General features: G+C 51.5%; 3 protein-coding genes across 3 annotated transcripts; 1 reads left to right on the plus strand and 2 right to left on the minus strand.

Annotated features, from left to right (window-relative positions):
• Positions 1-2,027: 2,027 nt before the first annotated feature.
• Positions 2,028-4,846, minus strand: PFLUO_LOCUS8647 (uncharacterized protein; the record flags this gene model as incomplete). Its single annotated transcript, XM_073786395.1, has 8 exons — positions 2,028-3,426; positions 3,481-3,735; positions 3,791-3,951; positions 4,019-4,107; positions 4,157-4,290; positions 4,351-4,517; positions 4,581-4,663; positions 4,720-4,846. The coding sequence occupies 8 exons, from the start codon at positions 4,844-4,846 to the stop codon at positions 2,028-2,030; spliced, it is 2,415 nt and encodes an 804-aa protein (XP_073642655.1).
• Positions 4,847-8,063: 3,217 nt separating this feature from the next.
• On the plus strand, positions 8,064-10,079 carry PFLUO_LOCUS8648 (uncharacterized protein; the record flags this gene model as incomplete). Its single annotated transcript, XM_073786396.1, has 3 exons — positions 8,064-8,407; positions 8,471-9,737; positions 9,801-10,079. 3 exons carry the CDS (start codon positions 8,064-8,066, stop codon positions 10,077-10,079), a joined length of 1,890 nt encoding a protein of 629 aa, XP_073642656.1.
• A 1,928-nt stretch (positions 10,080-12,007) lies between these two features.
• Positions 12,008-12,661, minus strand: PFLUO_LOCUS8649 (Ubiquitin-conjugating enzyme E2 11; the record flags this gene model as incomplete). Its single annotated transcript, XM_073786397.1, has 3 exons — positions 12,008-12,110; positions 12,166-12,498; positions 12,555-12,661. 3 exons carry the CDS (start codon positions 12,659-12,661, stop codon positions 12,008-12,010), a joined length of 543 nt encoding a protein of 180 aa, XP_073642657.1.
• Positions 12,662-13,010: the final 349 nt, after the last annotated feature.

Raw genomic sequence — 13,010 nt, forward strand, 5'->3', positions numbered from 1 at the left:
TGTGTCAATCGGTGGGCGGCTGAAACCGATCTTCTCCATTCGCCGAAAACGTGTCTACGGACTGCCCATATATGAGGCTAAATTGTGGCTAGTGTGCCACAGCCGAACACTAGCCCCCGGATCGACTTCACTAGCACAATCTAGGCCAAGCTCTAGCCTCACCACCCTTTCACGACTTTTCCAATCTTCCAGATTGAATGATTCTTGTTTCTGGGCCTCGCCACGCATCGCTGAATTATGGGCGACCAGGCTCATTCATCGACATCTCTCGATCTATTCGATTGAATGATATCATTGTTGTAGTTGAATGTCTAGTTCCTTCTGTCCTCTAAAGAGCCTACATACGTGACGTCAGGATGGCGAAATTGCTCCACAAACCTAAAATGGGCTCTCCTTTGGTTTTAGGCTAGAAAAATGCCATCCCCCATTCGCGAAGTCCTCCCACGACCTTCTCTGTCGACGATTTATCATGTCTACCTCAATGAAAGCGCCAGCAGCGGATACCCCAGAGAAAGTCAACAATAATCGTGCAAGTGGTAGCACGCCTTCACAAAAACGGCGACCGCCGAAACTCAGACCACCCAAGCTCGGAAAGGCGCCGATCTCCGAAGATGGACAACAGACGAAAGGAGGTGAACAGAGAGAAAACGGAGTTTCAGAGAGGAAAGGATCCAACTCTCTCCAGGAAATATCGGACAGCGTCACCCAAGAGCAAAGTCAAGACGCTGTGAACAACGACCAACGGCCTGAGGAAGCGGAGGCAACCCCGCAGCCCGTCAAACATCATCATCGAGTAGTTCGTCAGGCATCGACTCAATCCAACGAGCCCGACCAGGTTGATACGTTTGAGCGCGAACAGATATATCCTGATGGCGCGCAAACACAAACAGACGATACCCGCGTCCAACAGGTCCTGAACCCTTCGCCTAGAAACCAAGAGGTTGGGCATTTAAGACAGCCCGATCCAGATGCAGATGGTACAGCTGTCAATCAAGTGACGGAGACAACTGAAACAGTGAAAAATCCAGAAGACGACGACGACGACGACGACGACGACGACGACGACGATCAGTTGAGGCTGAGGCTGGATCTAAACCTTGACGTCGATATTCAATTGAAAGCCAAGATTCAAGGGGATGTGACCCTGCAACTCCTGTATGTTCGGAATTTTGCTCTTATGCCTTTAGGCTTTTGGAACATTTCACTAATTTATGGAAATGCAGGCAATAGAGATTGACCAGCTGTTAAAGAATAACGTACCAATTCTGCAACAGAACGACTGCTCGACGAAAACAAACAATCCCGGCGGCTACCGCAATTCGATATACCTCTGCTGTTCTGGAATTTTTCAATACTTTTGATACTGGCCTGTAGCTTCGTGCAGCGTCCTAGTTTTGTTCTCTCAAATTTGACCCTACACAAGAGGTGAAACAGGATACTCCTATTTTACACAAGGGTTGAGATAAATAGCTAAATAAATTCAAACTACAAGTTCATCAATTATCAAGAGAACGCAGGTTAAATAATATTTACTATGATTAATGTTGTGAGAAATCCCGAATCTAGATAATATAAGCTCAATTTGGCCTGCCAACTGGATTTTCTACATACCAGCTCTTCCCCTTACCCATGCCCTGTAGCTCTTGAAAAGCAGGGCATAGGGATTAAGAGTTCTGATATGCAACATATGATAGTCATCGTCCAGTGGACGCTATTCCTTCTCACATGGGGTGGGATGCCATCACCATGCCACCCGCTACTAGGTAACGCACCGTAGTAATACCTACTGAAAACTGGCCATGTGCTTCACGTGGCTGTTAATAATGTACTTGTAGCTGCTAATATAAATGGACATCAACAAAGGTTTTCCATTGGTAGGTTCCACGCCGCTACGAGTAGTTCACCACAGAATTTTCTGTCTCGTGCACTTAAGAATCGGAGAAGCCAGGGGCTGAATTATGGTAGATTCGCCGAATGCTAGACCGAATCCTAAGTGTACTGTTCGGTTGACAATATGCTATAGTCCCTCACGAACTGGAGCCAGTGACAACCTTCATAGTCTTCGTCAGGGGAAGATCTCTACTGGAAGATCCAACGTAAAGTTTATAGCTCCCGCTCTGGAGCAACCACTTCTGCGCAACGACATCCCAGGTGCTAAGGTCACGGCGAGTCAACGGGAAAGAAACCTTGGTTGACCGGCCCGCTGGGATCATAACCTTCTCAAACCCACGGAGCTGCTTCATTGGCCCCCCAGGAATTCCAATATAGATCTGGGCTACTTCAGCGCCGGCTTTGCGTCCTGTGTTTTTAACAGTGGCGGTGACCGTTGCAACGGTATCCCACAGATCAATTGCGCCACCTTGCTCGATGGCACCGCAAGGATATTTCTCGATGCCATGCTTCACTGATGAAACCTCGAGACCGGAGAAAGAGAAGGTAGTGTAAGAAAGACCGAAGCCAAATTCGTAGCGAGGGGTAATATCATGGGCATCGAAGTAGCGGTAGTCGGTCAGGACACCCTCGTCAAAATCTGACTGAGGGAAAAGCCCGTAGGGGGTGACTGCACCAGTATGGTAGTAGTTCTTGTAATCGGATTCGTTCTTGGCGACAGTGTAGGGGAGCTTGCCGCTGAAGTTCTCATCTCCATAAAGCAGAGATACCAGCGCACGGCCGGAGTCTTGCCCGGGAAGGTGAGCAAAGACAATTGCGGTCACATTCTCGTTGTCTACGAACTTGTCGACGAGGCGAGTACCAGCGTTGTGGATAACGACAATCGTGTTGGTGCAGGTCTTTGCTACCTTATTCACCAGGGCATCGGAGTAGTCGTCATACGTTCCGGCACGGTCCAAGCCCTCAGTAGCAAAAGCGTTGATAAAGACCAGGCAAGCATCTGATGCTTCCATCAAGCCGTTCAAGCCAGGAGTGTTTCCAGTGTCCCACATCACAACGGTATTATCTTCGTAGGCACGTTGCTGAAGAGCGTCAAGAGGAGCACTCAAGTACGGTCCCGTATTCGCACCAGAACCACCTCCGACGCTAAGCGTGCCGTTAAACGCAACCTGGAAATCGTATGGCTCATTAATGACACTGGTAGAAAAGGCCTCATCAAGTTGGAAGACAGCCGGTTCATAGCCAAGCTCCCAGGGGTTGTCGAGAAAAGTCTGTCCATTAGGCATGTACTGATCAGGGGCCTTCGCGTCGTATCCGAATACAGAGATCAGTTTCGGCGACTGGAGTGGCAAAGCATTGTTGGTATTCTTGACTAGGACGTGACCTTCCACTGCCCCATCATAAAGCGTTGGCTTCGCGTCGCGGTCGAGGGCATTCACGATTTTATGGGGCTCGCTGATGTTGTAGGGCATGCCAATACCAGGTTTAGGGTAGCTCGAATCATCTTGGCCCATCTTATACCAAGCCGCGATAATTCTAGATTGCATGAGCACTAACACCTTTTATAAAAAAGTATAACAGATCACTTACCGGGTTGCCATATCATCCAGACGAGACTCAGGTACACTGCCGTTGGTGATGGCTTCAGTGAAATTGTTGCCCCAGAAGGATAGGCCGTCCGGCATAGCCATATCAAGGCCAGCGAGAGCTGATGCGACCCCAGAGTGTTGCGCATCCCAGTCAGTTACAACAAAACCGTTGAAGCCAAGCTCTGTCTTCAGCAGTCCATTCAGTGTCTTGCTGTTCTGGCAGCCATGAGAGTTATTGACTCGATTGTACGAGCACCTGATCATAAGTTAGTCCACGTCTTTCGTATCGTTTTTGCCACCTGAGAACTAACATGATGTTTCCTGTTCCAGCCTTAAGTGCATCTTGGAAAGGCCAAAGATACAACTCGTGCATCGTCTTGTCATCCACGTTGCTCGAGAGTGACTCAACGGTTTGGTTCTTGGAATTAACAGAGGGATTGCGGTACAATTCTTGCTCGTTTGCAATGAAATGCTATGAACATTTCATATCAGCATTTGCTTTGGCAAGAATATACAGTTACCCTTGGGCGTAAACTGACCTTAACACTTGTAATCACGCCTTGGCCTTGAAATCCTTTCACAGTAGCAGCAGCAATTGCACCGCCCAGGTAGGGATCATTGGAAGGACCTTCGAGAAATTAAGTCGTGTAAAGCAAGCAATATTCCGGGGCACTAACCTTCCCAATTCCGTCCACCGGTAGTGGTTCTTCCCAGTGGCCCAACAACAGGTCCCAGAGCCACCTGAACGCCCTTCTTCTTGAATTCACCACCCATATACCAGCCACGGTCATGGGCAAGAGACTTGTTCCAACTTTTTGGCATATTTGTTAGCTGAAATAACTCTGGACATTAAATCTACCACAGTTCTTACCTAGCACCGATATGGATACCACTGGGGTAGCTGTTCACAAAGTCTGTAGTGCGCACACCGTTTCCTGCATCCTGAAGACACATTCCAGTGAATCCAAGGCGAGGGACAGGCTGAATGATTCCAGAACATCCATTTTCAGTGGTAGGAACGCCGTAAGTAAGATTGTTCTGCACACGGCCTCGTTAGCCTCGATGAAATGGCACTGGTAGACTTCTGCAGTAGCAGCAAACCTTCTCTTCCAAAGTCATCTTGGAGACCATAGCTGCGGCCTTGTGATAAGCTTGAGCCCAGTCACCGGATCCCGTGCCATGTGCTGAGAACTGTTAGAGATAGTGAAACCAAGCTTGAAGTAAAGGCAATCCAACGTACGCGAAGGGTACACCGGCTCCGACTGGCCGTAGAAATGCGTATCGGAGGTAATGTTGCTCTTCGCATGGCTGAGTCCACACAAAGACAGAAAGGCCGCAGCCAATCCGAGCTGCTTTGCAGAAATCATAGTGTTGTACTACGGTCAACAGTGCCTTAGATACTTTGAATCCTTGAGCAACAACTTCTCAGAGCCGGCGGCTCAAGCTACTCTATATACTTTTTTTTCTGGGGAGGCAGGCCGAAAACCGGTCTACCACGGGGGTGGAGACCTGACTGGGCCATAAACTCCGGAATCAGTATTCTCTCTCGTGTAGACTCTGAACACTGTACAGCCACTGTGGGCTTTCCCCACCCGAGGAATGATGGACGACAGATAATTTACCCTCGCATCCATGCACCTATGTTGGGAGTATGTTTTCCATGGCTGCGGCTTGGCCTATGGGACCTTTCATGTCACTAGTCGCATTTTAGCTTTCAGCCTGGGTAAACTTCGGGAGAAAGCCGCCCCGCGTGGAGCGGAACGCCATGGAATGGCTTCCCTGAGGCGTATGCTCACTATTCATGTATAACTACAGTATAAGCTCGGACACTGGCCCGAATGATGGCCACGAACGGCGTGTTCGACTCTTTGGTATGAGTCAAGCGGTCTTCAACTGGAGAGGCACAATACAAACAAGTGACTGGGAAACTTGCAAGAGCGCGGAGATTTAGCGGATATCCATCCAGCTAGTTCATCTCCATGCAGAAAAAGATATCCACCGAAATCCGAATGCCCAACCAATCACAGTGTAGAGCGAACGGCATGATGTGGGAGGTACACGCGACGATTCTGCGGGGAGGATGTGGGGCTGAGTGCAGGACATCGTGGACATTGTACGTGTTTGGGACATCGTACGTGCTAGTTTTGACACCGAGGTACAGATCACGAAGAAATATTAGCAGCCTCGGTTCTGACGCACGGAGTTCGAATCTGGGGCCGGAAGGACGCGGATGAGAAAACAGTCTAAATAAATAAAGACAGGGGTAGTAGTCACTTCAGCAAATTTAATTCTCAGTGGCAGTGCGTCAGTGGACCCTATCAAGGCGGCGTTTGTGCGGGTGTGGATGGGGGAGTTCCATGGTTGGCGAAAACAAGGTACCGATGGATCCCCAACGACTCTTGAAATATAGACTGAGACAACTGTAGCTGCCTGACGTAAATGCCTTTTTCAGAGAATAGCATGGCCCTCCACGTGTCTACCTTGCAGCCCTTCTCACGCGGCCTTCAGAACTGTTATATACTTCTCAAGCCTTAGCACAACAATCAAAGTTCTACGGCAGGCAGAGCCAGTACCCATAATCTTGTAGTCGTCTTGATGTATTCGAAAACAGAGAACGCTAAAGAAGGCAGGACGATTGGGATTAGAAATAGGAATTAATGGTCGTATTAAACGGAATTCATGCTGGTGGCAAATATATTACCCAGGAGGGCGCTGGAAAAACAGGATTGATTCGAGCACGGTCTAATAAGATTAACTACCAAGACATCTACCGCAAATCCGCCGAACAGAAGAAAGCAGTCGACGCAGCCTTCTGTGAGGCACTCGCTAAACTGCTTTCAGTAGAAACTGCGTTTCTCTGGCTACTCTATTCGGTGGATCGAAACTAATTGCCAAGGAGACCCTGCCCAAGTTTACCAAGGGTGCCAGATTTGTGAGCATTGCACGGGGAACACTGGTCGATGAGGCTGCTGTGGTCGACGCGTTGAAATCAGGACAGCTGTCTGCGGTTAGCCTCGACGTTTATGGAAATGAGCCGAACCTCAATAAAGAGCTCACCCAGATGAGAAACGTGATGTGTGTTCTTTTGTCTATTTCGTCTGTTCTGGTAGAATGATGACTGACACTGACTCTCTGTTAGACTCAGGTTGAATTTTAACGGTTGGCGATGGAGAATTACAGCGTGTTGTGACTGGTCAGGAACAATTGCCCCCGTCAACAAGCACTTGCTTGAGAAACAAAAATGGTAGACTACCATTAGCTACTAATTTTAGCCACATGTCATGGCCGGCGGAGGACAGGAGGTAACAGCGGCAAAGCGGACTTCCCAGGTCGGGATCATCGCTATTACAGTGTCAAGGTACTCAGCAGAGTTCCCTTGTTTGGGGGTTCGACTGAAATGTAGGATTTGCTCTTCAACGTGGCGCAAAAAACCGATGAACCAGGATACGGGCAGATGACATAGAAGTAGTACTCAACATGATCTACGATCCACGTGAGAGGCTAGAAATCTAGGTCTTTTTCTTGGGAGAATCAAATCAAATTACCACCGCAACAGAGCTTGTCCTCACATTTCAAAGCAAAGCGATAATAAGATCGAATAATCGAATTGAGGTCCCGTCTCAAGGCATGCAGTTATAAGCCCGGTAGTAACTAGCTCTGACTGTAGGGACTACTTAGAGATGAACACTCGCTCTCTAGGCTCCAATCCATCGAAAATGAATGCTGCCTCTTTCTCATCCTATTATTTGTCCCGTCTCTTAGTGTCGGTGTCGGCAATAGGAATTAATCGTCTACTGGGTCCATCAATCTCTTCCGGCTCTATGTGAGGCGGATGATTTCAGTGTCGTTAGGACGAGGGGTGATGATAGCTTGATACGGTATAGCTCTGATTTGTTCCTAGTAAGAGCAAGGGCGAGGTGAGGGTAGACCGGGCGCAAAAAATGGATCCCTTGGACGCCTTGTTTAGGGCCACTGGGAACTGTTCAACGCGTGTCACAAAGCGGCTACGGGCCGAGCGATACATCGATATCAATTCGATCGGCTAGGATCCGTTGACTGGCAAAGAAGCAGCCGCGTTCCAGAACACCTAGGGATCCAATGAGGTGGCTGGCAGTCGTGCAGGGTCTCTCAGATCGCCGCACGGATTCCAAGATCCACAATGCGCCCCGAGACTAAGCGAACTGGATTATCCGGCAGTCAGGAGAGCGTTCGACAGGAGTTGACATTATCAAGTTCTATCAGAAGGTCATTCGCATTTGTTGCAACTGGGTTTCCTAGGTGTTATCTCAAGACTCCTAATAGACCCATTGCCCCTCGTAGCTGGACAGGCACACGACATCCCGTGTTGACCCTTAAGGTTACATAGGGTCCACCGACGGAGTCCCCGTGAGTGGCGGATGCTTATCAGTAGGTTAGGGTTGGTTGTTACTCCCCGCAAAAGAATGAACAATTCCCGAACGGGGCCAAACACGGTCGCACTAAACTCGACGCCATGGCTGAAGCCCCGAAACCCTTTTTTTCTTTCTTCTCTTTTCATTCCATCCGGCTCCTCAACGAGCAATCGGTCTGGCCCACACCCACAATATGTCCGATCACGACAAAGAGAAAGACGAGGCCCAGGTCGTGCCCCAGTCCGAGATTGACCCAGCGCTCCAGCCCCAGCACCAGCACCAGCATGCCCACCTTCACCACACGGCCTTTGCCGAGCACGACCGCGACGACGACGTCATCTACGCCAAAGACGCCTCGTTCGAGAAGGGCAATGTCCCGGATGCGACGCCGCTGGATCATACCCCCAAGAGCCAGAGCGACGACAACAAGGACGTCGAGACCGCGGACAGTTACCCGGCTCAGCGGCCGTGGTACCGCCGGGTGCTCAAGCACTGGCGCCATTTTGCGCATGCCGTGGTCTGGCTGCTGTTCACCGGGTGAGTCCATTCTGATGGTTTCGTTGAGGGACATGGATTAGGCCAGAGACTGATTGGATGTAGCTGGTGGATTGCCGGTCTGATTCTGCACCGATATGACCTCGGCTGGCTGATCCCGTTTCTATTGTACCTGGCTATCACGCTGCGCATTCTCTTCTTCTATGTGCCCATCAGCATTGTGACGCGGCCCATGCACTTCGTCTGGAGCCATACCGCCCACCCATTCGTGCGTGTCATCCCAGAGAAACTGCGCGTCCCCGGAGCGGCCCTTGTTTGCATTGGGGTCATTCTGATCGGCGCATTTGTCTCCCCCGAGTCAGCAGATAACACGCGCTCCAACCGCGCAGTTAGTCTGTTCGGGCTGGCCGTCTTCGTCTTTGGGCTATGGGCCACCTCGCGCAATCGCAAGAAGATCATCTGGCACACTGTGATCGTGGGCATGCTGGTGCAATTTATTGTGGCGCTGTTTGTGCTGCGCACCGGAGCGGGTTACGACATTTTCGCCTTCGTGTCGAGTCTCGCGCGCGATCTGCTGGGCTTTGCATCCCAGGGTGTTGAATTCTTGACCGCCGACAACTTTTACAATATGCAGACCCCCATCACACCCGCGTCCTGGTTCCTAGTGAGTGTGATCCCGGCAATTCTCTTCTTCGTCTCGATTGTCCAACTGCTCTATTACACCAACGTGCTGCAATGGTTCATCAAGAAATTTGCCGTATTCTTCTTCTGGAGTATGCGCGTTTCCGGCGCCGAGGCTGTCGTCGCCGCTGCATCCCCCTTCATCGGACAGGGCGAGTCCGCCATGCTGATCCGGCCTTTCGTCCCGCATCTCACTATGGCCGAGCTACACCAGGTCATGTGCTCAGGCTTCGCGACCATCGCAGGAAGTGTACTGATCGCCTACATCACCATGGGCGTGAACCCGCAAGCACTCGTCTCATCCTGCGTGATGAGTATCCCCGCGTCGCTCGCCGCCTCGAAACTGCGCTGGCCCGAGGAAGAAGAAACCCTCACGGCCGGCCGCGTCGTCGTCCCCGATGACGACGAACACCGCGCCTCCAACGCCTTGCACGCCTTCTCCAACGGCGCCTGGCTGGGTCTGAAGATTGCAGCTATGATTGGCGCCACGCTGCTGTGCATCATCTCCCTCATCGGTCTAGTGAACGGCCTGTTGACGTGGTGGGGTCATTACCTGAACATCAACGATCCGCCCCTGACCATCCAGCTGATCGTGGGATACATCTGCTACCCGATTGCGTTCCTGCTGGGTGTTTCCCGGGACGGTGATCTGGTGAAGGTCGGCCAACTGATCGGACTGAAGATCATCACTGTATGTCCTCCCCGTCCGTCCGTCTTCCTTTCCATCTTGATATCTAACCCAACGACCCTGTAGAATGAATTCGTCGCCTACCAAGCCCTCCAGTCTCAAGAAGCCTACGCCGATCTGTCAGACCGCTCCCGCCTAATTGCCACCTATGCGCTGTGTGGCTTTGCCAACATCGGATCCCTCGGTAACCAGATCGGTGTGCTCGCGCAGATCACGCCCGGCCGGAGCGCGGACGTCTCGCGCGTGGCATTTAGTGCAATGATCACTGGCGCGCTGAGCACGTTCACGAGTGCGTCGATTGCTGGGTTGTTGATCACCAATGAGAAGCAGTATTTCGGGACTTAGCCGGTGTAGCTTTTGTTATCTAGGTGGTTAGCTCGTAGGCATGCATTGTTTATACGATTTCTCTGTAGCGCTTCTAGCGAGAATGAATGGATAAATGTGTATATGACATTTGCAGTAAATGCATACATCGTATGATTGGTCGTCGTCTGAATAGCCACACGCGCCACGCAAGCGCCTCAGGGACATTATTGTTGCACATCTATCTCGCACGCGTAGTTACCTAATCGGCCAAAAATGGCTCCGCGTATCAACCCTACAATATCAATCCCCACTCCCAGAGATGAGTTGCAATGATGCAGCAGAGCCCACAGACTAGATCTGGTCATTCTGAAGGAACTGCATCCAACATTTCTCCTCGGGCGACCAAGAGAGAGGCCCACGGGCCTTGGATACATCTCCTTGCTGGCGCGTAAGTCTTCCACCGTCCTCATTGTGACTGTCTTGACGTTCAATGTTAGGATTGGAGGCTTTGCGACCGCCATTACAACTTCTCCACTAGATGTCCTAAGGACGCGACTTCAGTCTGACTTGTATCGAAAATCCTCACGAGCGTCCCCTCACAAACCACGCTGGACGGTTCAGATCGTCGGTTCTATCTACCGCGCTGAAGGCTGGCGCGCTTTTTTCCGAGGACTGGGCCCGAGCCTGGCCGGCGTGGTGCCTGCGACCGCCGTCAAGTTCTACGTTTATGGGAATTGCAAACGCCTCGGGGCAGGCTTTTTGGGTTATGCTGAAGACTCGGCGGTCGTCCACGCCCAAGCGGCGATTTGTGCAGGGATAGCAACAGCGACAGCGACGAATCCGATATGGTTAGTCAAGACAAGGTTACAGCTTGACAAAACACAACCGCTCGGTGGTCGTCCTCCCTCTCGTCGATACCGAAACAGCATCGATTGCGTCAGGCAGGTCGTACGCCATGAAGGTGTCAGGGGCCTGTACAGAGGATTGAGCGCGAGCTATCTGGGGTCTATTGAGACAGCTCTGCATTTGGTTCTTTATGAACGTCTGAAATCTACTTTTCGTCAGTCACTGGCGCCAGCCGAGGGGACAAGGACTGCTCTTTGGGACGAACTGACTCACTGGGCCAGCACCAGTGGCGCGGCCGGTTCTGCCAAGTTAGTCGCAAGCCTAATGACATACCCGCACGAGGTACGTGGTGTGCATCCGGGAGCAATGGATTAGCAGCTTCACTGACGTTCTGCAGGTGGTTCGAACCAGACTGCGCCAGGCGCCAGTGGAAAATGGCGCGCCCAAATACACCGGTCTGGTGCAGTGTTTCCGAACGATTGCTAAAGAGGAAGGTATGGCGGGCTTGTATGGAGGCTTGACTCCTCATATGCTGCGCTCTTTACCTTCGGCGGTTATTACTCTTGGGGTGTATGAATTCGTGCTGAGGGTTGTGGGGACGTAGGCATGGATACGCGGGCAACCTTATCTGTACCATCATCGGAGTTGGCTTGGGCTTGTTGTATACTAGAGAAGACGGGGTCTGGACTTGGAAACTCTCACATACTCGGCGTTGGGAGACGAATCCCAATTTACTGACTACATATAAGTACCTCGCGCTTTGATCAACATCTTTAGATACGTACCAACCCATAGGAGTACTGCCTCCAAGTACCTAAATCCCATGAGACAGGTCGCGTGGATACTTGCCGAAGCAAGCTACAAGTCGACAAGTTCAGAAGGACAAGAAACCACTCGTGGCATTGGACTTATGCCTAGGTTGGAGACAAAAGGCGTGTGATGTAGTGCAGGAAAGGCTGGGTAAATCCTAGAGACCCAGGAGAATAAAAATAAAAGAACCAAAAGACCAAAAAGACGCCAAGCCTGACAATACTATCAGGCCATGATGCATATACACCGCATGAATATCCGTCCTCTGCGCCCAGAAATGCAGGAGAGGAAACCTGGTGTCTTCATATCCACTACTCGTCATCCAGGTCGCGGTGTCGGGCGAGGACGTGACGCTTGAATTCTTCTTGGTTTGTATCCCAGAGCTCGGCCGCTTGAGCGTTCAACGGGCTCGCACTGTGCCGCTGTTAGCATTGCATGACCTCTCCCAAGGGATTGGTGGGATACAGACTTGTTTGGCTCGCCGAGCAGAGACTGCAGGCTGAGCAGCACGCTCTGTACATTGTACACGGCGCTCCACTTGTCGCGCAGGATATCCAGGCAGATGCGGCCGGAGAAGTCGACATTGGGGTGGTAGATAGGCGTCTTGAAGAGAACGGTCGGAGGCGCGTAGGGATAGTTGTTGGAGAATGCAAAGGACAGCTTGAGTATCAGGCCCTCGTAAGGGGTCTCGGTCGGACCGGTGATGGTCGCGGTCCAGGACAAGAGGTTGCCATCGGCGTCAGGGAAGGCAGAGATGCCGGGGGAGGGCGACAGCATGAGCTGCATCAGCTCCGCCTGCAGACTGTAAAACCGTCCCGTCAGTGAATTTGCAGCACGCGATCACCGGAACAAGCCTACCGCTTGGTCACGCTCTGCGTGTCATTGCGCTGAGCGCCAGCATTCAGCTTGGTTGCTTCCAGCGAATCGGGCGCCGAGTTCTGCGTATCCTCCATCGTGTAGTCCATCGCAGCAGAGAGCAGGAAAGAAGAATGAATGATTATAAAAGGGCGATGTCTGGAATGCCGGGTCACAGTAGCACGAGGGTTGCTGTCTGGAATGACGACGGATCCGAACAAGCGCCGTGGTTGGGTTGGAATGACGGTTCGACCCACCGAGAAGCAACGTCAGGAGGCGTGAGAGGGAGGGAGCCGACGGAAGAAGAAGGTGGGCGGGCAGGATCAATGAGTAGTTTCCTGTGGATGAGGAGTTCTGTGGTGAGTGGTAGAAAGATGGTTAGGGGGGAGAGGGAAGAGTGGTAGTGGACTAGAGACTAGGCGTTTGTTTACCAGGCGAAGCGCCCAGGCAACGGGAGGA

Source organism: Penicillium psychrofluorescens (genome assembly GCF_964197705.1).
Source record: "Penicillium psychrofluorescens genome assembly, chromosome: 6".
Lineage (NCBI taxonomy): Eukaryota > Fungi > Ascomycota > Eurotiomycetes > Eurotiales > Aspergillaceae > Penicillium > Penicillium psychrofluorescens.